General features: G+C 43.1%; 1 protein-coding gene across 4 annotated transcripts; it reads left to right on the top strand.

The window, feature by feature from the left end:
• Positions 1 to 258: 258 nt before the first annotated feature.
• Positions 259 to 23,034, top strand: rgl2 (ral guanine nucleotide dissociation stimulator-like 2). Of its 4 annotated transcripts, none has more exons than XM_048260552.1 (20): positions 259 to 445; positions 1,487 to 1,656; positions 7,638 to 7,685; positions 8,789 to 8,872; positions 9,338 to 9,549; positions 11,198 to 11,254; positions 11,942 to 12,135; positions 12,745 to 12,854; positions 13,740 to 13,955; positions 14,401 to 14,504; positions 14,777 to 14,861; positions 15,225 to 15,260; positions 15,451 to 15,537; positions 17,047 to 17,079; positions 17,661 to 17,782; positions 18,067 to 18,156; positions 19,400 to 19,493; positions 20,594 to 20,821; positions 21,056 to 21,170; positions 21,606 to 23,034. In XM_048260552.1, exons 2-20 carry the CDS (start codon positions 1,498 to 1,500, stop codon positions 21,785 to 21,787), a joined length of 2,256 nt encoding a protein of 751 aa, XP_048116509.1. In that variant the 5' UTR covers positions 259 to 445; positions 1,487 to 1,497; the 3' UTR covers positions 21,788 to 23,034. The 4 variants fall into 4 exon arrangements, with proteins under 4 accessions (XP_048116509.1, XP_048116508.1, XP_048116510.1 ...); XM_048260551.1 differs by having other exon boundaries at positions 259 to 559; XM_048260553.1 differs by having other exon boundaries at positions 260 to 559; positions 9,383 to 9,549.
• The last annotated feature ends 214 nt before the right edge of the window (positions 23,035 to 23,248 follow it).

The raw sequence follows: 23,248 nt of genomic DNA, 5'->3' as shown, positions 1-23,248 counted from the left end.
GTATGCGCACCATTATGGCCTATGGCCTATACTGTCATTATTTTCACTACCCTTAAACCCTTACTGTGATGCCGAATAAACATGAACCATTTCCATTTCACACTCAAATTAGGCTACATGTTAGAAGCATACGTGTTAGGCGGAATTGGCATGAAAAAATGGATTTGAGTGTACTATAAAATCTTCCCTGTCAAATAGTTTGCCAGAGGTGCTCTGCCTCAATGCACCAAATGCGTTGAGCACGTAGCCTAAATGACAGGAACTGCGCCGTCAGAGCGAAGGGAGGGAGTGTGCAGCACACGGATACGTTCAGTTCACCAGTGTAATCACACGATAAGGGTTCACAGGCGACAGGGGGGAGGCAGAGATATGGAGGAGGAGAAACCCTGACTTCGGAGGCATCTGTGAACGAGACCGGATGGACATTGCGGTCGACCATTAGCAGGTATCATTTCACCCTTGAGGATACCGCAACGGTGTATGACCGATGCGAATTACTCTCGCCGAATCGAAGCATCCGAGCGCATATGAAGACAACGTAGACTACATACACGGAGGCGTAAGTTGCCCTGATTTTCAATAATGGTGCCAACCTTAAGTCGTATGTTTTATCTGTGGCCTATTAATTATGTCTCGGTTTGCCTTCGTCTGTAGGAGTTATTGTTACATGGTCTTAATCGGCGACAACCGTGAGTGTCCCTAAACTTTGTCATGTATAGGCTTTATGTCCGCAAGTTGTGCATTCAGTTGGTCTAAAGAAAAGACATACAAAGTCTGTCGACTGATTTAAACGGACTATTCTGCTTGTTTCGGGTGTGACCTACCTACAGTCTCACCCTACTGTACGTTATAGACACTCATACGTAAATATTTGTGCTGGTCAGCTGAGGCCATCTTTGGCTATGAATAGAGCCTATTGATAGAAAGTGAATGATCCAACAGAACTGGAGGGGTAAACATGTTGGAAAAGCCGGATCATTTGGGACCCTAGTTAAGATGCGGTTTTATTAAACATTTTGTTTGGTAAAAACCTAACTCCGTATAATTATCTTGGACATTGAGAATGTCATGTCAAAAAAAGTCTGTTGAAGTAAGTCTGTTCATCGTATGCGCTGTCCTGCTTCATTTAATTAGGCTGTGTTACATTTGGTTTAGTTCCAGGCTGGCTCAGGGCTTTGGAAAGTCTATGAATATGTTTTGTATTACCGTAGGTTAATGTTGAACTCAGACCCACCTGACCTCCATTTCTGCAGCACAGAAAGTGTCGTGGGTTAGGGCACTTGTTTTCCTGCCACTGGTGCCTATCTGCACAGTAATCAAAATACCTCTCAGGGAAAGGGGAAGGGGAAGGAGGGGTTGGAATTCAAATTAGAAGTTGTTGCTCAGCTAGGGGAAATGTAAATTATGTAAACAAATGAAGCAGCAAGCAGGGTGAGGTGACACTCTGTTGTAATTCCTGCGATTCTCTCTCTCTCTCTCTCTCTCTCCATCTCCACCATGCTTTCCCGCAACCTGCGTACGGCTGCTGTGGACTTGCCTGGGGTGGGATCCAGGGATGTGCCTCTCATCGGCTACCGGCCCCTGCAGCCCGACACAGACCGTCCCTGCGATGGCTCAGGCAAAACACCAGGCACAAAGCAAACTGACACTGCACAGGTTAGGCCCAGTTTTTATTAGGGATGCACGATATATCGGCGGCCGATATATTATTAGCCGATAAGATAAGATTTAGGCCTACGTAAGGTCCGTCTGGCTACACTGAGCTACTTGAGCTTGGTTGGCTATACTTTTTCCTCAATATAATGTCAGTGGTGTGAATGTATTTCACCACTCTAACAAAATCTGTGGATATGCGTTCATTTGGGAATCTGTGCATCTCAAGATCCGCCATTTAACCTTAACACAGCGGAGCTCAGCCCTATCTAGAGCCGTCTTGTGCTGGTGTGTTTGCACTTTACCGCGCTGGTCGGGGAAACAAATAAACAAACTTGTTAGTGGGACGAGTACATAAGTAGGCCTAGTTCTAAGTTGTGTTTTAGTATTATATTGGCATTACTTTAGCTTGGGTTTTGTATTATTACCTAGAAATATGCTAACCATTCGTGCTTCAGTTCCAGACAGGTCATCATAATAAGTTATTAAAACCTTCCGGGGCCAACTCCTTTAATTTCTGCTGCAGCAGGTTGTGCGCAACAGAGTAGACGGACATAAGATACAGTCTGAGGAGTTGCAGCTTTATTCAGTTACCCGCAGTTGAAACTAAACGTTAAACTAAGTTTCCCTCACAAACTCTGATTTGGTCGCTATACTGTAGCTTATTCCAAGCAGAGCCGTTTATGAGCGTTTAGTCCTAAATGAAAACGATTCAAACTCTCTAGCCACTCACTCGCAATTCCACTGACGTCAGGTTCACTTAAAGGAGCCACACATACTGTAGGGCTAGGGTACTGTTATGTTGTTGACTGCCGTACTATTGAGGACTATTATGAGTTCTGTCCATCATTTGGTGGTAGGTAAAATTACTGCAATATGCTTATTAAATGCTTTCCCCAAATCACTTTTAACAAAATGTTTTCAAGAGTAGTATTATCGGTTATCGTATAGGTATCGGCCACAACAAACCAATAAATATCGGTTATCAATATCGGCCCTAAAATTCTATATCGGTGCATCTCTAGTTTTTATATGTGTTGGTGAAACCCTCCTCTTAGGCCTGTGAGAGGAGACCAGAAAGCAATCAGTGTCTTTCAACAGTAGTGCACCAGCATCAGGTGGGGTCTTCAACAGCTGTTTAAGAAATGTGTAAAGTGAGGTTAGCGAAATGGTGCTATAGGGTGCGATGTGTTATATGCCCACACAAAACTATGCCCAAATAACACAAATAATTTGTCTTTTCTATATTTCTGCACTTAATTTTCCAAAAGTAAAATAAGACTTAATGACTTAATTTTGCATAATCCAGACTTACATTTTGACTTAACAACTGAGTACTATATAATAAATAACTTATTAACGTGTGAAAACTTCACTGAGACGTTTTATCTATGTACTGTTATTTTTTGTTACTCTGCACATTACAGTATATGGTAAATGCTACGGACGTGTTTTTTACAAACAATAAACAGTATTAGTATAGAGCATGTAGCAATTGTTTTAATCAATATTTTTTTAATTAAAAAATAGTGCTATCAGTTTAAGCTGTCATTGGGCGTCAGGGTAGATTCAAAACCGAAAGAGCAGTGTGAAGAAACCCGCTGACTCAGCCACTGTTATTTGTTTTATAAACTCATCCTGCGGAGTGTATTTACAGTCAGAATATTTACAGGACGTTATCTTTGGCAAGAGTGAAAGAGAAATAGAGACCAAAAAGAGAGAGAGAGAGAGAGAGAGAGAGAGAGAGAGACCACAAGAGAGACCACAGTTTCTTTGAATGCGTGGACTGGCTGACTGGCAACTTTTCACCACAAGTGACCCTGTTAACCCTTATTGGGTGCGAAGCCATAAAGTTCTTATCAGCCTGCACTGAGAATGCGATACCCAGTGCACCCACACTAGATATACACATGTACATGTTGTGAATAAACACAAGAAACACTCACACACATGACACAGGGGAACTCTTAGGATGACTAACCCCCCCTGCACGCACCGTAAGCAAAGTGTTCTGCAACTCGCTGTTGTGCTCTGCTTGCATGCTCATGTAGCACTCTGATTCGAGGTCCTAAATAAAGAAGTCACACTGACTGACTCAGGCGGATGGCTCTCGCTGTTGTAACTTCCCTCTGTGTAAGTACGAGTCACATGACTGCCTGACTAACTGCACTGGGCTTCACTTGTGAATTATGCACGGAGGGGGTGCCGGGTTTGTGCTGTGACACACACTCGGGCTTTTGTTTCACCACCCCAAGCTCTGGTGTCACTAACCCCCCCACCCCACACACACACACGCACACACACTGGAGCTGGGTCAGTAGTCTCATCCATTGAGGGATGTGCTAGCATGGGGTCTGTATGCATCCATGTGTCTGTCTGGCTAGAATGCTGCTCTGTGTCAAGTCTGCCCAGTGCACACCGCAAACTAAGCCTGGGGAGATATGGGTCGACACATGACCCTATTTTCCACCACCAGTGTCGACACACATGCACACACACACACATACAAACACACACTCAGTCACATACAAACATGCATACACAATCACACACACACACACACACACACACACACACACACACATACAAACACACTCTTAGTCACATACACACACACACTCACCTTCACAGACACACACACACACACACACACACACACACATAATCCATACTGTTTCTAATCAGTCACATGGTTGTACTGCCTGAAACAGTGAGGGTCAGTTGACTGTAGGGCACCGCAGGCCAGTTTGCTCACAATGGGAATTTGAAATGGAAGAAGGGAAGGAGAAGGATTGCATGTCTGTGATGGATGAATGCATGAGAGGGATAGAACCAGAGAGGATGGAAGGAAGAGGTGGAACCCCAGAGGAGAGAGAACAGTGTGAGAGAAAGAGTCACAGACAATGGGTGTCTTTAAATAAACCAGTCTAAGAAGTATTTATGGGCCGCTTGCAAAAATAGGACATTTGCTCATAGTGCAAACAAACATGCAAGACGACAATAATAATACGTCCATAAGAACTCTCAGCTTATATTGTTGCACCCAAATCCCTAAGGCTTGGTGGGCCTTGGAAAAGCTCTCAAAGCCTTCTGCATTGAGTGGTGTGTGAGTAAACATACAAAGGAGGCAAAGAGAGAGAGATTCAAAAGGGCTCTTTCCTGTTTTCTCCTCACAAGGCTGCCAGCATTTTAGGGATGTAGGCCGCCATAGGGGAACCACGGTTATGAATGGGGGAGAGGGGGGCGAGGGAGTGGAGGAGGGGGGGGGGTAAGAGTGGAAAAGCCAGCGGGTGGAGGGGTAAGAGGGTGCTTGAAGTTGGCGTGGATGGCAGCGTGACATGGTAACATGTCCTGTTTCCTGTGTTTGTCCACTCTCATTACGGACTTCCTGTGCGCAGAGAACAGAGCCCAGTGGTGGACAGAAAAGAAACAAACGAAGCAACGGACCAAACTGCAAGAGAGTCGCACATACAATCAGTCCTGAACCACCGTGACAGGATAGGCCTCGAGAAGGGCAGAACGTAGTCACACAGTAGCAGTGTGCTGCCTTCAATAGGAAGCATTTAATAGAGGATGTTTTTCCACAGTTTGGCTGTAGCACTTAATATTTTATGAGCTCTATGAAATTAATTTACTTCAAAGTTCTTTAGTCTTGGAAAGGCAGGAGCAGGATTACCTGTCACTGTTCACACTTCATGGGAAAAAGGTCTCACTTGATTGGAACATGTGAACAAATGAAGGAGGTTATGGCATTTTTATCCAAAATACATGTTGCCATTTTATAAGGGAACCCTGTCTCTATTTCAGAGAGATAGCTAAACTAGCTAGCAGCTTGTTTGAACTCTGGATGTGAAACTTAGTGTAAATACACATATCCATCTGGTGCCATTATCTTGAGCAAATATAATTTATCCTTTTATTTATTTGTGAGCAAAGTTGAACAAGCCAAAAAAAACACAACGTAGTCTCTAAGAAAAGGCTTTACCACAGCAAGAGTGTAAAACTATCTGTTTTTGTGCTATAGTAATCAGTAAACAGGTTTAGCAACACTGGTCAGTTTGACCCCATGGGAGGGAGGAACAGAAAGAGATAGAGAGAGAGAGGGAAAGAAAGAGAGAGAGAGAGAGATGGAAAGAATTGTCAATAGCCAATAGCTGCAGGCCATTGGGACTCGTGCTTGTGATGGGTGTGCCCTGGTGACTTGACACCAGTGGGGAGGGGCTAGTGAGAGCCTCAGGTGTGTTTGTATACTTCAAAAACACACACACACACTCACTCACTCACTCAATAAGTGAGCTTGGCCAAGCAGGAGACAAAAGAAAGAAGCGGAGGGCGCAGAACCGGGATTGAAGGCTCGCTGCAAACAAGAAAGTGAGAAGCTGTGAGACAAGGAACTTTTTGAAGTCAGATGACCAGAGCTGCAGAAGACGCTCACTCTGTTTGGATTCTGAGCGTTTCCAGGAAGCTCCCGCTTCTGTCTGGACTTGTAGGCTCTAAAAGGTAGCGTTCTCCTCACACACTCTGTCTTGTCATCTCACTTCTCTGCTCTCTTGAAAATAAGATTAGGAACAGACCTGAAGTGTTTCACAGCTAAGCAGCAGCCGCGGCACCTTCTGGGAATACAGGATGAGATGTTTCTCTATCAAATCTGCGTCAGCTGATTATGAGTGTGAGCAGTATGTCATCCATGTATTTTTGACTCTCAAAAGGGAGGTGTGTGGGGGGGCAGTGAAACAGGGCGTCCATGTGGGTATTAATCAGGACTTGTTGAGCTTAGCCAGTTGAGAGACAAGGTCAGTTTTGCTCAGCATTCATGAGTTTCGTTACAGCTATGGATTTCATGCATGAGTCAGTACGATGGTCTTTCTGTGCCCTACTTCATGAGCTGCACAATTTGCATGCTGTACCCGTCATTTACATCACCACTTGAAATAGATAAAAGAGGCCAGACCACAGAGATTACACCGCTAGGAGCACGCTTGTGTTACAGCACTTGTCAACATACTGACATTCTGCTGCCATATAATGGAATTTTCAGAAGCTGAATGCTCATAGTGTTGCAATGGGGTTAGCCGTTACAGGAAATGACACATGTTCATTGATTGGCTATGAGCAGCGACGACAAGGGATACGGTGATGTCATAAGCATTCTCATCCTCATGCATTTTTCATGACGGAAAGTCTCTGGATGCCTGTCACATAAGACGTGTGTTATATATGTGCTCATTTAGGCACACTGGTGAATGTGCTTATGTGTCAAATGAACTCTACAGTGATGCAGTGAGTATATTGTAAAACTGTATATAAGTTTATGTAAACTTTATTTTTGTTTATCATGTTCAGGGTCAGGAGCATGTAAGTTATGTATTGTCAGATATGATCTTTGATGATGTTGGTTTACTAGTAGTGTATGTTGGACCCCTGGTACAATATGTGGCAACAGCCAGCAGCCCATTGTATATGGTTGTATCTCATGCCCTGTTATACAATTCTAAAAATGCTTGGTTGATTGGCCTCTGTGGCAGTACATGGTGTACCGTGAAGGAGGGCTTTTATGGATCCGGGATAAAGTATGTGGCACATTTGCAACTGCCACAAGCCTATTATATTGTCGTTGAATATAACATCATGCTATGTAAAGTGTGGGAAATGCCCTACTTGTAGCAGAGGGAATTTAACACCTTTCCTGTAGATATTTGAAATGTGTCAAATGCAGAAGTGTTTTTTTTATGATCAGTGTACCGTATTTCATAGGGTTGTATGTTTAAATGATGTCTCTTTTTGTAAAAACAATGCTATTACTACAAAATACAACAAAATAAAAAAAAATAGTGACATTCATTATGAACAGTGTGTATACGTTAATGTCCATTAACTTTGATGCATACTATTCTTTCTAATTACTTGCAAACTTCTGTTTTGATATCACCTGGTTTCCCTCTTTCGTTCACCATTGCAAGCATTCATTGTCTGTTTTTCCACAGGTAGAGACTTCACCCATGAAAACGACGTGGTACTGCCCGCTGGACCTGGTAGGCCACTTCATGCAGAAATGAACCACCATACTTAGCCAATAAGCGTTTTTTTCATAAAGTAGCAGTACAGCCCATGGCTACAAAGTAGGGGCATAATGTTCTGAAGTTGGTCTTGGCTAATAGATGATAATGAGTTAAATTCAAACTGCATGGCCATGATGAAGCTGTGATCATGTGTAGGCCTATTTACTCGTGAAACAAATAAACACAGTATAAGCAAAGGCATGTCCTCATTACTGAAGAATTATATTTTAAGTGTAGCACTTAGAGGAAATATAATGTTACACTCCTCTGTTTATATACAGAAGAAATATACAAAATGTATCAGTTGGGAAAGTAATTATGGAGTAATTATGGGCTTTTTAATGAACTGAACGTCTATAAGATGCCTATGATCGTTTACAAATAGAGGGCAGTATTTTGTTTTTATGTGCTATCTGAAAGGTAGAAGTATTTGATATGTATGAGTAGCTCTATTTGAGATTTTGTTTTGAAACTAAGGTAATCAAGAATCACACCTGCACTGGCGATACGACATTTTCTTCAGAAGCGAATTTCCTACTGCTAGGGCACCTCTGTGGCTTTGCTGATCAGTAATTTAAGTGGAGCAACTAGCAACGTTGCATATGAGCATTGCCTGTGAGACTTCCTGTATCTCAGAGATCTCACTCTCTGGCATCCTCGTTTCCTGTTCCCTCCTGTCATTCCATTAGAGTGGGAGAAAACACTTGACGTTGGATATAGTGTGATGTTTCTGCTCGCAAAATGATATCAATACACTGAGTTGATTCACATAATCATTCTATTATTCTATTTTGTAAAATAGTTTACTCTCATTTCATAGTGTGCATTATCTGACATTATCTGATACTTGCCCATAGTACGATATATTGGTTTTGCAGGGAAAATACATAACAATATCAAATTGTTAGATGACCTGTTATTTGTTGTTAATCGGATAGGATCAGGACCCTTTTAGTCAGCTGATGACTAACTGGGTAAGGTCTTACTGTTAACTGGTGCTGAATACTGCCGCCTGAGGGCATAGATATGAATAGTTCCACTGTGTTCCTTTAAAGTGTGTTTCCCTCCCCTGCCAGTCGATGGTGTCTGAAGAGGAAGAGGATGGAATCATGTACACGGTGGTGGTGAAGCAACAGCATGGCCCCCCTTCTGGTCCTCTGGTGAGACTGCACTCTTAAGAGCCAACAGCCTCAGCTGTAGATTTGCTGAGGTGCTGTTTGAATCTACAGGCTATGGACCTGAGGAGTTTTCTTCACGCTAGCATTTCCCAGTGTTTGCTCTTGCAGCCAGTAACACAATGTGGTTTCCATGGTTTATTGCATTGTAATTATCAGCTGGGAAAATCTTTTATCCTGCCTTATTAAAAGTGCATCTGATTGCTATCAGGGTAGTTGACCCTTGATTACCTAAATCAGGGCTGTTGTTCTGCAAGTACAAATGGCCACTGATGAGTAAAGTTGTGTATGCAGAAGTGTGTGAGTGTCAAACACAATGAAACCCCTGGCCTGTAGCATGTGGTGCTGCAGGAGCCCAGGAGCTAACTAAACAATATAAACAATGTTATAACAACATAAACAATGTTATAGCAAATAAACAATGTTATAACAACATAAACAATGTTGCAGATCAGAGAGGGACCAACAGGTCTGATACCACGCTGCCCTTTGCAGTCCCCCAGATCCCGCTCGCGGTGCGTGAAGGCCGGCACGGAAGAGAAGCTCGTCCTCCACCTCCTGCACGCCTACACTGTGGGCGACTCCTCCTTCGTCTCCATCTTCCTGTCCACGTACCGCTCCTTTACCACCACGGAGAGAGTGCTGGGCATCCTCGCTGACAGGTACTGTACACAGCACAAGAGTCCCACAGGGTCACCAGGACAGAAGTGCATTACAGAAGCAATATCAATTCATACTGTGGCAAAGGCTCTTAGTCCTTAGGATTTAAATGGCTGAAATGGCTGAATATGATTCATAGAGGAGCAGTAGCACTGAATGGAATATGAAAGAGATGAGGATGGTCAGTTAAAAATACATTTGTCTAAAATGGATGTTTTTCAGACTTCCTCGACTTAATTCATGAGGGGCTTGTAGTTCTTGCCTTTAAGATTAAGCCTGGCATGAGCTGAAAGGACTGCTCTGTTGGAGCTATTGGGGCTAATCTACAGTAGATGGCTGTGAAAGAAACAGTGCTGCATCAGTGAATGTATTACTTTCCTTATAACTGTTGTAAGGAGTCCTAATGTTTATACTGATCAAAGTCCTGATCATGTGAACTGTTGATTAATTACTCTACCACATGATGGTATGACCTCATGGTGGGCCCATTGTCACATATGGGTGCTATAACAACTTTTGATTATATCTATAACCTTTGCCTTTTTCACAGGAGAAACTAACTAGGAAGCAGGAAATGTAATTAATGTGAACATTGTCATGTCTTGATTAATTGACTCTCACTACAACAATGGTCTCAAGTCACATCAAAGTACTCTCAAATCAGCTGACCTCCAACCATGTGATCCCAAATCAATGTAACCAACCACAAACTAGGTAGACTATTTAACTGAGGTTCACAGAGCATTCTAGGAGCCATTCTGTAGTCAGAATCTCCCGCACCACTAAGGTGTGTAGTCATCATCCTCTGAGCTGGTATGTTCATTCTCTAATTGCTTCATATGGCTTCCTAAATGAACCTTTAACCTGTAACTTTCACATTATTCATTTAGATGTACCTTCTATAATGTATTGGATGAATAGTTTGTATCTGACAAATAAATTGTTATGCTTTGACCCGCATAGTTTTCTAGAATTTCTTTAGATATCCCTCAAAGTTTAAGATGTGCCAGGGGGAACGGCTAGGATTAGTCCCTAGGGCCGTGGGGCTAAATCAGTGAAAGTAGGCATGCTACCAGGAGAACTGGCCATCGTATTGTACTGTGGTGGGTCACTGATTTTATTAGTAGTCTGGAATTAGACAGCTAACCTTAGCACACCCTGAACCCTCTGTAGCTTCGGTAAGATGTTCTGTCCAGATGAGTGGTCCAGGCCAGCACTATAGCCTCTGACCAACTTTCACACTAGGATCATTACTCAGTAAATGGTGCCTCCCGAATTAATTGGCCGAGGAGGGCCTTGCACACTATTCTTGGGGAAGTTGAGTCTAATTAAATAGCTATAGAAGGCATTCTTGTATTGTATTGTGGGGTAGGCCTACATCGGCCTACTATGGATAGTAATATTACTTTGACTGAAACTTCTCCATATCTAGCGGGGTCAGAATCATTAGGTTAACAGGGGTTCTATAATCAATTGTTATTTCCAACAGCGCGCGGACAGCTTCACGATTTCCTTCGACCACTCCCAGTTCCCTCATTGGTCCTGACGAGTGACGTCTCACACTGTCAATGTTTCCCCTTCACTTTCCCTCTGTATTCTCTGCCTTTGCTGGACTCTCAACATGTGTCATGTGTTTTGCTCTGATTCTAGATTAGAAAGCCCGCCGGGGGAGAGTACGAGGACGCAGACAAGACAGGCCTTCAACAAGTACGTCTGCAGGATGCTCCTCTCGTCAGCTGGAGTCATTTGATTAGGTTCAGAGAGGCACAAATCTAACATCTCCAACTGAGCCTGGCTGCTTCATTACATGAGTAACTGTGGGAGAAGATCTGATAGTAGTTAAGAAACTATGAGTTCAAATTCATCAAGGCTGATCTGGCAAAGTAAAGGCAATCAAGGCAAAATCTGTCACAGTTCACCAGTGAAAGGCATGTCTAAACTAAGTGACCTTATAAGGCATGTAAGAGATACTGCTCTGAAAAGTTACAAATCTTTTTCATGACACACATTTTATTGTCCAAAAGGTAATAGTTTATTTGGATTTGGAGTTAACACATGGTTTGTTGAAATTAAACAGATAGTTTATTTATAATAGGAGTGTTTGTAGATAGTCTATAAGTGGCAAACCAAGTCAAGTTTCACCACTAGTGTAATGAGGTTACAAGACTTTAGCTTGGATTCAGAACCTTCACACCTGCATTGCCCTCCCTCGGCCTCCTCTGGTAGTAGTATTTATTGATGTAGTATTAATTGTTACTACTAATTATTAAGTATTAAGTATTAATTAAGGTCTACTCTTGAATTGTAATCTGAATATTGTGCCCCATTTTGTAAGTTGTTTTGGATGAAACTGTTTGCTAAATTAATGGATGTGTGTGTGGGTGTGTTGGGCAGTGCTGTGTGTAGCGTCTTCAGCACGTGGCTGAGCGAGTACCCGGAGGACTTCCGCTCCATGGGGGACGCTGCGTCCCTGCTGCGCGTGGCTCCCCTGCTGCCCAGAGACCCGGCGGGGGCCGAGCTGAGGGCGCGCGTGCTGGGGGTGGCCGAGGAGCTGAGCGAGCGGGAGTTGCTCTCCGACCCGCCCAGAGGTGAGAGGAGAGGCAGAGTCCCTCAGCATTGCCGTGGTTTCCCTCTCGGCGTCCACTTCCAGCTGCCTACCTCTTTGGTCCCTCAGGCATTCCCACGGATCTGGATTTGTTTAATCTGCTTTCGCTTGCTCTGCCTCACTGTCCTCCCCTGTCTGTTTTGTCTCACTGTTTTTAATTACTCTGTCTCTTCTCATTTTCCCATAGTATTTTTAATTGCCAAAACTCTTTGGTCATTTTTACATTCTTATTTGATTTCAGTGTCTACATGGCATTGCCATCTTTGTGTCGGTTTCGGCTGGTTTCTTCCCTCTCCTTTTTTTCGAGCTGTTCAGTCTCTGTTCCATCTCCCCGTTGTTCTTGTCTGACTTTGGACTGTGTAAAACGGGGCTTTTATGCAATAGGACAACAACTGTGTACTGTAGTCTTGTGTGGTTGATGTAACATGTGCTAATGTGCTCTAATACCTAGTAGAAAGGCTATTTAGAAAAGAAATGGTTGTGTGTGTTGATCTTTGTAGATTATGTAGAAGTGTTTGTAGTAGTGTTTTGGTTGCACTGTTTATAAATGTATGTGTATAAACTGTTGCCTACCGGCTATTTTCTTTTCCAGACAGGGGTCTGTCAGTGAGTTCCACAGGCGACAGGACACAGTTTGATGCCTCCCACATCCTGGGCTTCCCCGCCAATGTGATCGCTGAACAGCTCACCAAGATCGAGACGGTGAGTCTAAGACAGACATCAGCAGTGGATGCATCACATTTATTTACTCATGGGCTCAAATATAGTCAGTCATTTTTTTCAGTGTCACATTTTCTTCATTGTCTTTGAGTAATACTGCCTGTGTCAATGTTAATGTAGTTAAGTAACTCTACAGTAACATTAATCAGTTAAAGCACAAGGTCCTTAAATACAGTACAGATAGACTAATTGTTGTCTTTTTCAAGACAGCCATGTTTGCAGTATATGCTGAGGGTGTTGTTTTCACTAAATAGAATCATCAGTGTAGAATCATCAACATCATTAATCATCAGTGTAGAATCATCAACATCAATGCACCAGACGTTGTTTTGGAAACTTCATAACGATGTGTGATCAGATCAGTGTGATATTGTTCCTTCTGTTTGCAGTAAAACTGTATCTCCAAGGCAGAGACCCTGAAAAAGGGGTTCACAGAGAAAATAGATAGAAAAGTCTCTCCTTTTATCTCTGTGGGTGTCTGTCTGTCTGTCTGTCTGTCTGTCCCTCCTCCTGTCACCGGAGCTATTTCTGCAGTTGATAACCAGGAATATAAACTGTGTTAGTGTTTGGTTGCCTAGGTCATTTACATAGGTTGGCAGTCCATGGACTTTGCATTTGGGGTGGGGGAGAGGGGGGTATATAAAACAAAGGCCACACAGTTGGCAAAATAGTGCTCCATATCAGCTGTTATAGGAAGCATGTTTATTTCTAGAAAAGACAATGTTTCTTTTACCCTGTAAAACTCATAATAGAATGCTGAACTGCTGTAATCTATTTTAAATTATAATTAGATTATTCAGAAAATGTGATTCCCAATTCAAATGAAATAAAGTATATGGAATCTGTCTGTCCGTCCTCCCATCACAGGAGCTGTTTCTGCAGCTGGTGCCCTACCACTGTCTGGGCTCGTTGTGGTCCCAGCGGGACAAGAAGGGTCGCGAGGGCCAGTGCTGGTCAGTGCGGGAGACGGTACGGCAGTTCAACAGGCTGGCCAACGCCGTCAGTGCCTCCTGCCTGTGGCGGACGGACCTGCGCAGCCAGCAGCGGGCCCGGCTGGTGGAGAAGTGGATCAGCGTGGCTGAGGTCAGTGCAGGTCCACAGCGGGTCTGTCCCTGCTCTGCTGCTTGTAGAGTTGAGGCGGAGCTCCAGCTGCAGGAGTTGTGCTCTTTTCACACATCACTTGTAGTTATCTCTTATTGGCTCTTGGACATTTACCAAAGCATTGTTTATCCAAAACAACTTATCTACTTCTCCATTTCGTAAAAGGACCCTCGGGCCCTATCCCTAACTGTCTTGGCTTTTAGTAAACATCTGCATTTTGTCTAAGGCTTTTGCAAATCAAATTAGTTGATTTTATAATAGTGCAGAAAATGACTAAAGTGTATTTCACTTGGCCCCTTTCTTAGCCATGTTCTGTTTGGCATCTGAGAGCTGGGAAAGCGGTGTAGTTGAGGTCATTCTTTCCACATTATTCAGAACGAGGCTGTGCATGTACAAAGCTCAGGTGTTTCCTGTGTCTCTTCCGTAGGCCTGTCGTGCCAGAAAGAACTTCTCCTCCCTCTATGCCATTGTGTCGGCGCTCCAAAGTAACCCCTTGCACAGACTGAGAAGGACTTGGCAGGAAACTGACAGGTGTGTGATGGGAAGAGATTTCTCTCAATTCTTTTGGCTCATGTTGAATTTTGTAACACTTTGTGCCTCTGCAGTGAATTTGTAATGTTTGCAGCTTATAAAAGAACGTGCATTGAATATAACGTGCATTGAATTGTATAACAAATTTGAAATGATCAAAATGTTGTAAGGACAGTGAAAAGTGCTGTCTTTTTTGATGGAGTGTAATGAATCATTTGTGAGAAAGGGGAGCTGCAGCCAAAACTACTGTTGCTTTGTTTTGACAACGGCAGGGAGGCGGTAAAGCGATACGAGGAACTGTCGTCCATATTCTCTGAGCAAAACAACTACTCACAAAGCCGCGAGCTCCTCAAGGAGGTGAGTCATGGATTAATCCGTTAGCGGCAGCTCTGCCGAAGCATCAGCCTCCGTCTCTAATGCACTACATGACACAACTTGAAAGGCAATTCTGCCTGCTTTGCTCTGTCTCTACAAGGGAGACACCCAACGTGACGGAACAAATATAAACAGAACTGCAGAACTTTGTGCGCCTTGTGTGTGTATTTACATCCTTACTGTGTAAATGAAGGGGTTTATGTGGCTGAATTTGAATGCTGGGTTAGTACTAGAGAAATGGCTGATGCTTTGCATGTGTTATGCAGATTGTTCGCATCCTTTCAGTATTTGAAGAGTTTAGTTCAGTTCATGTCTCTAACCACGAGGCTTTCTCTTCCTTTTCAGGAGGGCACTTCCAAATTCACAAACCTGGACTCTAAGGTAAGCTATTGGAAAAACACAAGGTTAAGATGTGTCTGCATTTGTTATCTGCATTCATTATAAGCCTCTAAGGTATATGACACATTGGTTCCTACCTCTCATTGCAACGAGCGGTGCTGAACTGTATGTTAATGGGTTCAAGTTTTTTGCCTGACTGAAACGTTCCTTGATCTCTGTCCTGGTCTTGCAGTCCAGTGCTCAGGGCACGGTGCCTTACCTGGGCATCTTCCTCACTGACCTCACCATGCTGGACACGGCTGTAAAGGACAAACTGGAGGTGAGCCCCCTCTGCCCCCTCTTGTGTGGCATCTGCCAAAAGCCTATCACAGAAAAGTCTGGCGCTCTGCCAGAAATCTAGGAATGGTTGGTTTATTTTTTTTTTTTTAAAGAACCAAAGATACAAATTATTATTAGGTTTTTTACATTTTTAGATCACACTTTTGTGTTTTAGTCACGCCTAGTTGTGGGTGTCATTTTTTCTAACAAGAACGACAATTTCAGACAAAAAGACAAGACACAGACACAAACAAGTTAAATTCCTTGTGCTATTGGTAGGGCATTTCCCACAATGGGCGATCAACAACCAAGTCTATTCACATTACAAAGCATGATTCAACAGATTCAACAACAATGCACAACTGGCTTGTAGCAGGCACTCCTTCATTAGATTAGATTAGATTAGATCCAAATTAATTGTCATTGTGCAGAGTACAAGTACAAAGACAACGAAATGCAGTTTGTGTCTAACCAGAAGTGCAAAAAAGCAGAAAAGTACAATGTGATATAGAAATATAGTGCAGTGTAGACAGTAGTATACATATGGTGGTTTAGAGTAATATATAGAAGTATAAGTATATATACTTTTTTGATCCCGTGAGGTGAAACACACACTAATCCCGGCGCAGTGAGCTGCTTGCTACAATGGCGGCACTCGGGGGATATAAATATGTGCAGTCAGTGTATTAGCAGTTACTTTATAAGAGCAGAATAAATATGACTATGTAATATGAACAAATTATGAACAACATGTACAGATATGTGCAATGTACTGGCAGTACCATTATAACAGCATAATATAGATATTTGCAGTGTATTAACAGAATAATTATAAGAAAAACAAAATAAATGGATATTCAATATGAACTATATAGACAGATATGTACAGTATGTACAGCTATGTACAGTGTGGTAACAGTACGGAGAGACCTGTAACGCCTCCTGGAGGGGAGTGGGGTGAACAGTCTGTGGTTGGGGTGAGAACAGTCTTTGATGATGCTGCGCGCCTTACATACAAATAAATACCGATATGTATACTTATATACACACACAATAGAATTTCATCACAAATCAACACAGTCAATTCCATCACACACTAATAAGAGGAGGTTCCTCCGCGGAGTGCATGCATCCATTCACTGGACCAAGAGCAGAGGCAGACGAAGAGGGAGTAGAGGTCGTACAAGGTCACCTGGATGGCCTCGATCATAGACTGTATATATAGAGTCTATGGCCTCGATGGAGGGGAGTGAGAAACCGCTGATGCGGTCATGGGACAACATGTGCCAAACCCTGATCTTCCGCATACAATATGTAATCAACATTTATAGTCAATGTTTATGTGTCAATGAACATGTCCCACCTGGCTTATGGGAAACGCTACCAGCAAAAGTGTACTTAGTTTTGAGTTGTTTCTCACTCTTTTTTATCCATTGTAGAGTCATTTTGAAGTTTTAAGGTTGACATTTGGTGTGAAAGGTCTTTGCAATGACAAACTCTTGTTTTGCAGAATGGCTACATCAACTTTGACAAGAAAAGGCGGGTGAGTTCATCTTCCGTGACACAGACTTTTTACATTGTCTTCAGCCCCTCCCCTCTCGACACGGAGAATTAAGTATGTCACCCTTAATGGCCTAAAGTGGCGGAGCATTATTAGTGCATGCTGCATGCGTCCTGTGGGTAGTGTGGGGGGGACCTATTGCTTTGTAATAGTGGGAAATGTTTAAGACCCAGTACATTAGCCAAATGTGTAGCATAGATATTCCTTTTTTTAATTTATAGTTTATTAATCTTTAGAATCAGATACATTTTGATGAGTTTTCAAATACTGTGTATATAATATATGATACACACATTTTCAAGTGTTACAAGAGAAAGAAAAAAAGAAAGAAAAAAACTTGATACAGACAGAGAGTAATCTTTTCCACATCGCATATTCAGTAAAGGAAAGAAACACAATCCGGCCTATTAGGTGTGACATAGTTAAACCATCTTTCAGCATAGATATTCCATGCACACTGGTACTCAATTTAGTGACAGTGCCATGGTATCAATAAGTCATGTGTAGTTATCATCGCTGGTGAGGTTCCATCACTGAAAGTTCTTCTTTGCCCCTCCTCTCAGGAGTTTGAGGTTCTCGCCCAGATTCGTCTGCTGCAGTCTTCCTGTAAGAGTAGCACCTTCACCTCAGATGAGGGCTTTCTGTACTGGTACCACAGTGTACCCTCGCTCAACGAAGAGGAGAGGTGAGTGGGATCAGGGATCAAGGATATTATTGAACAGTTGGATCAAGGATCAAGGATCTTTGATAAGAAATAAGTTGTTGCAGGCAATTTCTCTTTCTTTCTCTCTGCCACTCTGTGTGTGTGTGTGTGTGTTTGTGTGTGTGTGTGTGTGAGAGAGAGACAGAGTGTGTTTCCGAATGATACACACATGTTTTTGAGAGATGCCTCATGTTTGATCTACATCATATTTCTCATGGTAGAGCCAGTTGATCAGAAAGTTTACACAATGTTGTCTTGGGTTATAGCTACAGATTATCCAATCAGATTGAAGCTCCCTGTGAGCCCAGCCCTGCCCGCAGTGTGAACCCTACTGTGATCATCACCCAGTATCCCAAGTAAGCCACCGTACTCACAACTTTCACCCTCAGCCCTCACCTATCCACTTACGCGCACTCTCAAACTAACCGACAGTCCTTTCACAACATCCTTAGCACTCACTTCTACCCACAGCATTACCTCACAGCGCTCTCTCTCTCACACACACACACACACACACACACACACACACACACACACACACACACACACACACACACACACCACCTTTTTACAACCGTTACAACTCAAAGTTCACTTTAGATCGACATTCTCTTATTTTCCCAGTTCACTTCCTCATTTACAAACATTATTGTAAAGCCATTGGTTTTGGGTACAAAACATCCTCCTCTGTCTGTCGTCCTGTAAAGCCTGCCCCACATTGAGCCTCTATTTAACAGGACAGTGAGGAGATGGAGGAGAGGAGTGAGAGACAGAGATGGGGAGTGAGATTAGGAAATGGCCTCAGGCCAGACTTGAGCCTGGATCTCCGTGGGAACTGAGACTGTTTGTGGTGGGATGCGCTTCGGCTCCCGCATTCTGACCTTTTTTTTTTACCCTTTACCTGTTTGCATCCCTTCTGTTACCATGTGCTGTTCCTAAAGGAAACAGCTGAGGGATGGGGCAAAGCCCAAATGACTTTGTACTGTTTCAACCAGACACATCTTTGTTTCTGCATACCACAGGAGTCATACTGACTTAATTTTTGAGCTAATGAAAACTCAGGCGGCAATGAGTGTGAGATTCATGCAATGGACACTTATCTCACTCCCTCATGCCACACATAGCTTTTCACAACATAACTTTTCACCTTCGTTTCCCCTGATGAATTTATTCATCCTTTGTTAGATTAAACTAACCAGGAGATCTGAAACAGACAGCATTTCTCACTTATGGATTCTAGAGAAACCTGCATATCCTGTATCAGTAGACATGCATATTGTAATCAGCTGCAATATCTCAAGGGGAACTTGGGTTCAAGAGTAACTGGGAACTTCCTAGAACTGCTGTATTTTGACTCATCAGACTTAAATGTCATTACATCCACTGTGTGAAGCGTTTTCCAATGGATTGACTCAAGTGCCGTTCGTAATACATAATCAATAGGCTTTTCTCTGCTTCCTTCACCCTCTCTAAGAGCACTTGGACCACTTAATGTAGTACATTACTGACTTTAACCCTCTCTCTCTCTCTCTCTCTCTCTATCTCTCCATCTCCCTACATTCTCTCTCTCTCTCTCTCCCTCTCTCTTTCTCTGTGTAGCTTAAACTCTGCTGTGTGCCGTACCTCACTGGAGGCGGACGGATTATTTGACTTTCCTTCACCAGTCAACCAACTCTTGTCCAAGTTGGCAAAGGTATGTGCTTGAAGATTAGACATTACATCGTGACACAACACTGTGTATAAACAAATAAACTTGAAAGTAATGGGGCTGTGGCAGAACTGGTCACAGCGCCAGTACCACATTTGGGTTTGAGTCCGGGCCCGGGTCATTTCCTGGTCATACCCCATCTGTCTCTCCCGCCCGCTTCCTGTCACTCTCTACTGTCCCATCTGATTAAGGGCACAGAAAGACTCCAAAAAAGAAAAGAAAGTACCGGTAATGTAATATGCAGTATTTTTATTGCTGGATTTTCTCACCCAGCTATCAAGTTCAAGTTCAAGTTGTTCAAGTAGTTTATTGTCATGTACTCATAAAAGAAATTATAAGTAATGAAATTCTTGTGCTCAACTGGTGTGTGTGTGTGTGGGGGGGGTGGGGTTGGGGGTGAGTGTGTCTGTGTGTGTGTGTGTGTTTTTGGGGTATGTTTAATGTGTGTGTGTGTGTATGTGGGTGTGTGTGTTGGGGGTATGGTTTGGTGTGTGAGTGTGTCTGTGTGTGTGTGTGTGTGTGGGGTATGGTGTAATGGTGTGTGAGTGTGTCTGTGTGTGTGTGTTTGGGGGGTATGGTGTAATGGTGTGTGAGTGTGTCTGTGTGTGTGTGTTTGGGGGGTATGGTGTAATGGTGTGTGAGTGTGTCTGTGTGTGTGTGTTTGGGAGGTATGGTATAATGGTGTGTGAGTGTGTCTGTGTGTTTGGGGGGTATGGTGTAATGGTGTGTGAGTGTGTTTGTGTGTGTGTGTTTGGGGGACATGGTGTAATAGTGTGTGAGTGTGTCTGTGTGTGTGTGTGGGGAGGCGTGGGGGGTTGTAAGCCTCACATTTACTCTATATTAACTTTTAGAACTCTACTTAAATTTGCTGTAGAGTTACACAAACACTGGACAGACTGGTTGCTTGACTTGAGATAAAACAGAACAGTATTTTTTTGTGAATGTATATAAAAATGTATATAAGAGCAGCTGTTATAAATAAGTTTATGTTATAAATAAGTTTATGTTATATATATATATATATATATGGTTTATGTTAATAAACTGTAGAAGAGCTTTTTGTGTTAATGTTTGTATTTCCTCAGCACATGAAATCCCCATCTGTCTCCTGCCTGGATGTTGACTCCTCCCCTCCTGTACCAGCTGACCACACCCCCATTGCACTGACGCCATCCACACCTGTCAAATCACACCGCCGGTCCGTCTCTTGCGGCAACAATCCCACCAGTAACAACCAAGGGTCGGGGCCCGACATGCGAATCGTCCGGATACGCATGGATCTGCAAGATGGAAATTTGTACCGAAGCATTCTGGTACTGTAGTAGTCGTTCTTAATGACATTTTTGAATTGGATGTCAGTAAACAACATCATCTGTCTCTTTTTGTGTGTGTGTGTATGAGCTGAGAAGCACAGATGCTGCACACCGTAGCTAATGAAAACTCCTAGCTTGCTGTCATGCACCGCAGGCTTCTCAGTTTTAATATTTCTTCGCTCCTCGTTCTTTTTCCCTCTCCCACTCTCATTCGTTTGTTCTGCACTCCCCCAGGTTACGAGTAATGACAAAACTCCCTCGATAATCCGCTCAGCATTAGAGAAGCATAACCAAGACCCCACTGAAGCCTCCAAATACGAGCTCATCCAAATGCTGCCGGAGGGGAAAGGTAGTCGGAGTCTGCTCATGTTCTGTGTTTGCTTTGCATAATCATGCCCAAGTGTCTCTCACAGCTGTCTTGTCTTTTGAGTGCAGTGGAACAGAGTGGGGTGCAATATTGTCATTTGTCTTTCCAGAGTTTACAACTCACTAGTAACAACAGTAACTTTGGCAGTAAGCGTCACTGCCAGAGTCAGAGATTTAATCCAGTGAAAATATGGATGTAGCGTGTGTACTTTGGTAAAAGTATTCAAACAGAGATCATAGCAGACATACATCCAGCATATGTACTATACACACAGCTTTATTTGTATACATACATGTGTTCAGTCACAGCATTAAAACAAGTGTCATCCAGACATAGTCACTACTCACATAGTCATTCAACTTTGAGTCCTTTTGGTGTAGTGAGATGCATTCACAGCAACTTCCTTATGTGTTCCAGAGCTGACCATTCCTGCCACAGGAAATGTCTTTTACGCCATGACCTCATCGAGTGTTGACTTCCTGCTGCGGCGACGCAAGGGAAGCCCGCCGGCCGGCTCCCCGTCCACCTCCACGGAGACCAGCGCCACCTTCCCGCGGGTCAAAAACAAAGCTCATCGGCTGGTCCGCACACTCTTCTGATGCTCCACGTGGTGCCCACATCCAAGTATTCACAAGTGGCCTACCAGGACGGGGTGTGCTCCAGGTCCAGGTCTACAGAGTGATCCAGTTCTTCCTCAGCACAACTGTCGAGCCTAGAGGTGAAGCTAATCAGCTGGCCTTGTGTATGAATGAATGAAGCAAAGCCCTGGACTTTCCCTCTGGACCCTGACCCATTGAAACTCTGCCAAGTACCAAGAGCCCAAGTACTGACTTAATGAGGAAGTCAACATAGGAGATGTATAAATAGGAGTGAGACATATTTTTGAGGACCAGCTCAGTATATATAGTATATATATATACATATTTTATTTTAATGAAACACATTTCATATGCCTTGTTTCTTTTACTAGGGACAGTTGCAATGGCCCTAATCGAGAGGTTTTCATTAAGATGGGTGAGAAGTGCAAGAGGTTCTTAGTGAAACTGTCTTGTGTCCAGAGAGCCAACTGTTTGCCTTCAGAATCAGTCAGAGATGGTCTTCCTCATTCTGCAGTAGCACAGCACAGGTGAACTAACTGCAACATTACACTAAGCTAATGGTGAGCACTTACTGATGGTACGGCGGACTCCTCCAGTGACATTACCTGACCGCACTGTTCCATACGCGACTGAATGCCTGACCATCCATGTTACCAAACCAATGTCTAAAATATGCATTATGTTTCAACTATCGTGAAGTACATTACATTTCCGCAAAGTACTTGAAGCACTGCCGGCAAAGCTTTGACAAAATATTCATCTGCACAGTTTTTTTATTTAAAAAAAATATGCAAATATTGGTTTATGTAAAAAATACACTTGAGAGCAACACAAGCTGGTATGTATATAATGCCTTATTTGGGGTGTAGTTGAAACTGTTGAGGAACAGTTGTCGTTGGTTTGCTGTTGGGCTCTGGTGACACCTGGCTGCCTTTTACTGTGGTGCTGTTGACGTCTCTCTCCTGAGACTGAGGCTTTAAGAAGGGCTAGGAAGAGGAGACATTCCTGTTTCTTTGTGTGTGTGTGTGTGTTCTGTTTGTCCCCTGTTGTTGCCTGTAGTCTGTTGTGGTTAAGTGCCTTGTGTTCTCAGGTGCCCTTGCCTTCATGCATGCTTTGAACTGCACATGGTCAGAGTTCAAAGGTCAAGAGTAATTTCTGTACAGTATAATGCGTCTGACCAATGATTATGCACTACAGTACGTACTACCTGGTATTGATGTACAATAAAGTTATGTTTTGATACCATATTAGTGTGTCTTTTACTGAATGATTAAATGCTAACTGCAGAGTGATTACTAGCTGTGAAGAATCTGAGTGGGGATATCGGCACTCATGGAATGCCTATTGTCACTGTCACAAATATTGTCATTATCATTCAACCTTGGGACCTAACTGTTGGATATATTGCAATTTCAGTGTTATTTATGATAATTATACAGATTGGTGTAATATTCATACAGA

The sequence above is a fragment of the Alosa alosa genome, chromosome 13 (assembly GCF_017589495.1).
Source record: "Alosa alosa isolate M-15738 ecotype Scorff River chromosome 13, AALO_Geno_1.1, whole genome shotgun sequence".
Lineage (NCBI taxonomy): Eukaryota > Metazoa > Chordata > Actinopteri > Clupeiformes > Clupeidae > Alosa > Alosa alosa.
The sequence above is the reverse complement of the archived record's forward strand: the minus strand, read 5'-3'. Positions and strand labels throughout refer to the sequence as shown.

Coding starts and splice junctions, on each gene's coding strand:
- rgl2 (XM_048260552.1), top strand. CDS start 1,498: ATGCTTTCCCGCAACCTGCGTACGGCTGCTGTGGACTTGCCTGGGGTG. Junction 11,255..11,941: donor ACAAGACAGGCCTTCAACAA/GTACGTCTGCAG, acceptor TGTGTTGGGCAG/TGCTGTGTGTAGCGTCTTCA. Junction 15,538..17,046: donor CTGTAAAGGACAAACTGGAG/GTGAGCCCCCTC, acceptor CTTGTTTTGCAG/AATGGCTACATCAACTTTGA.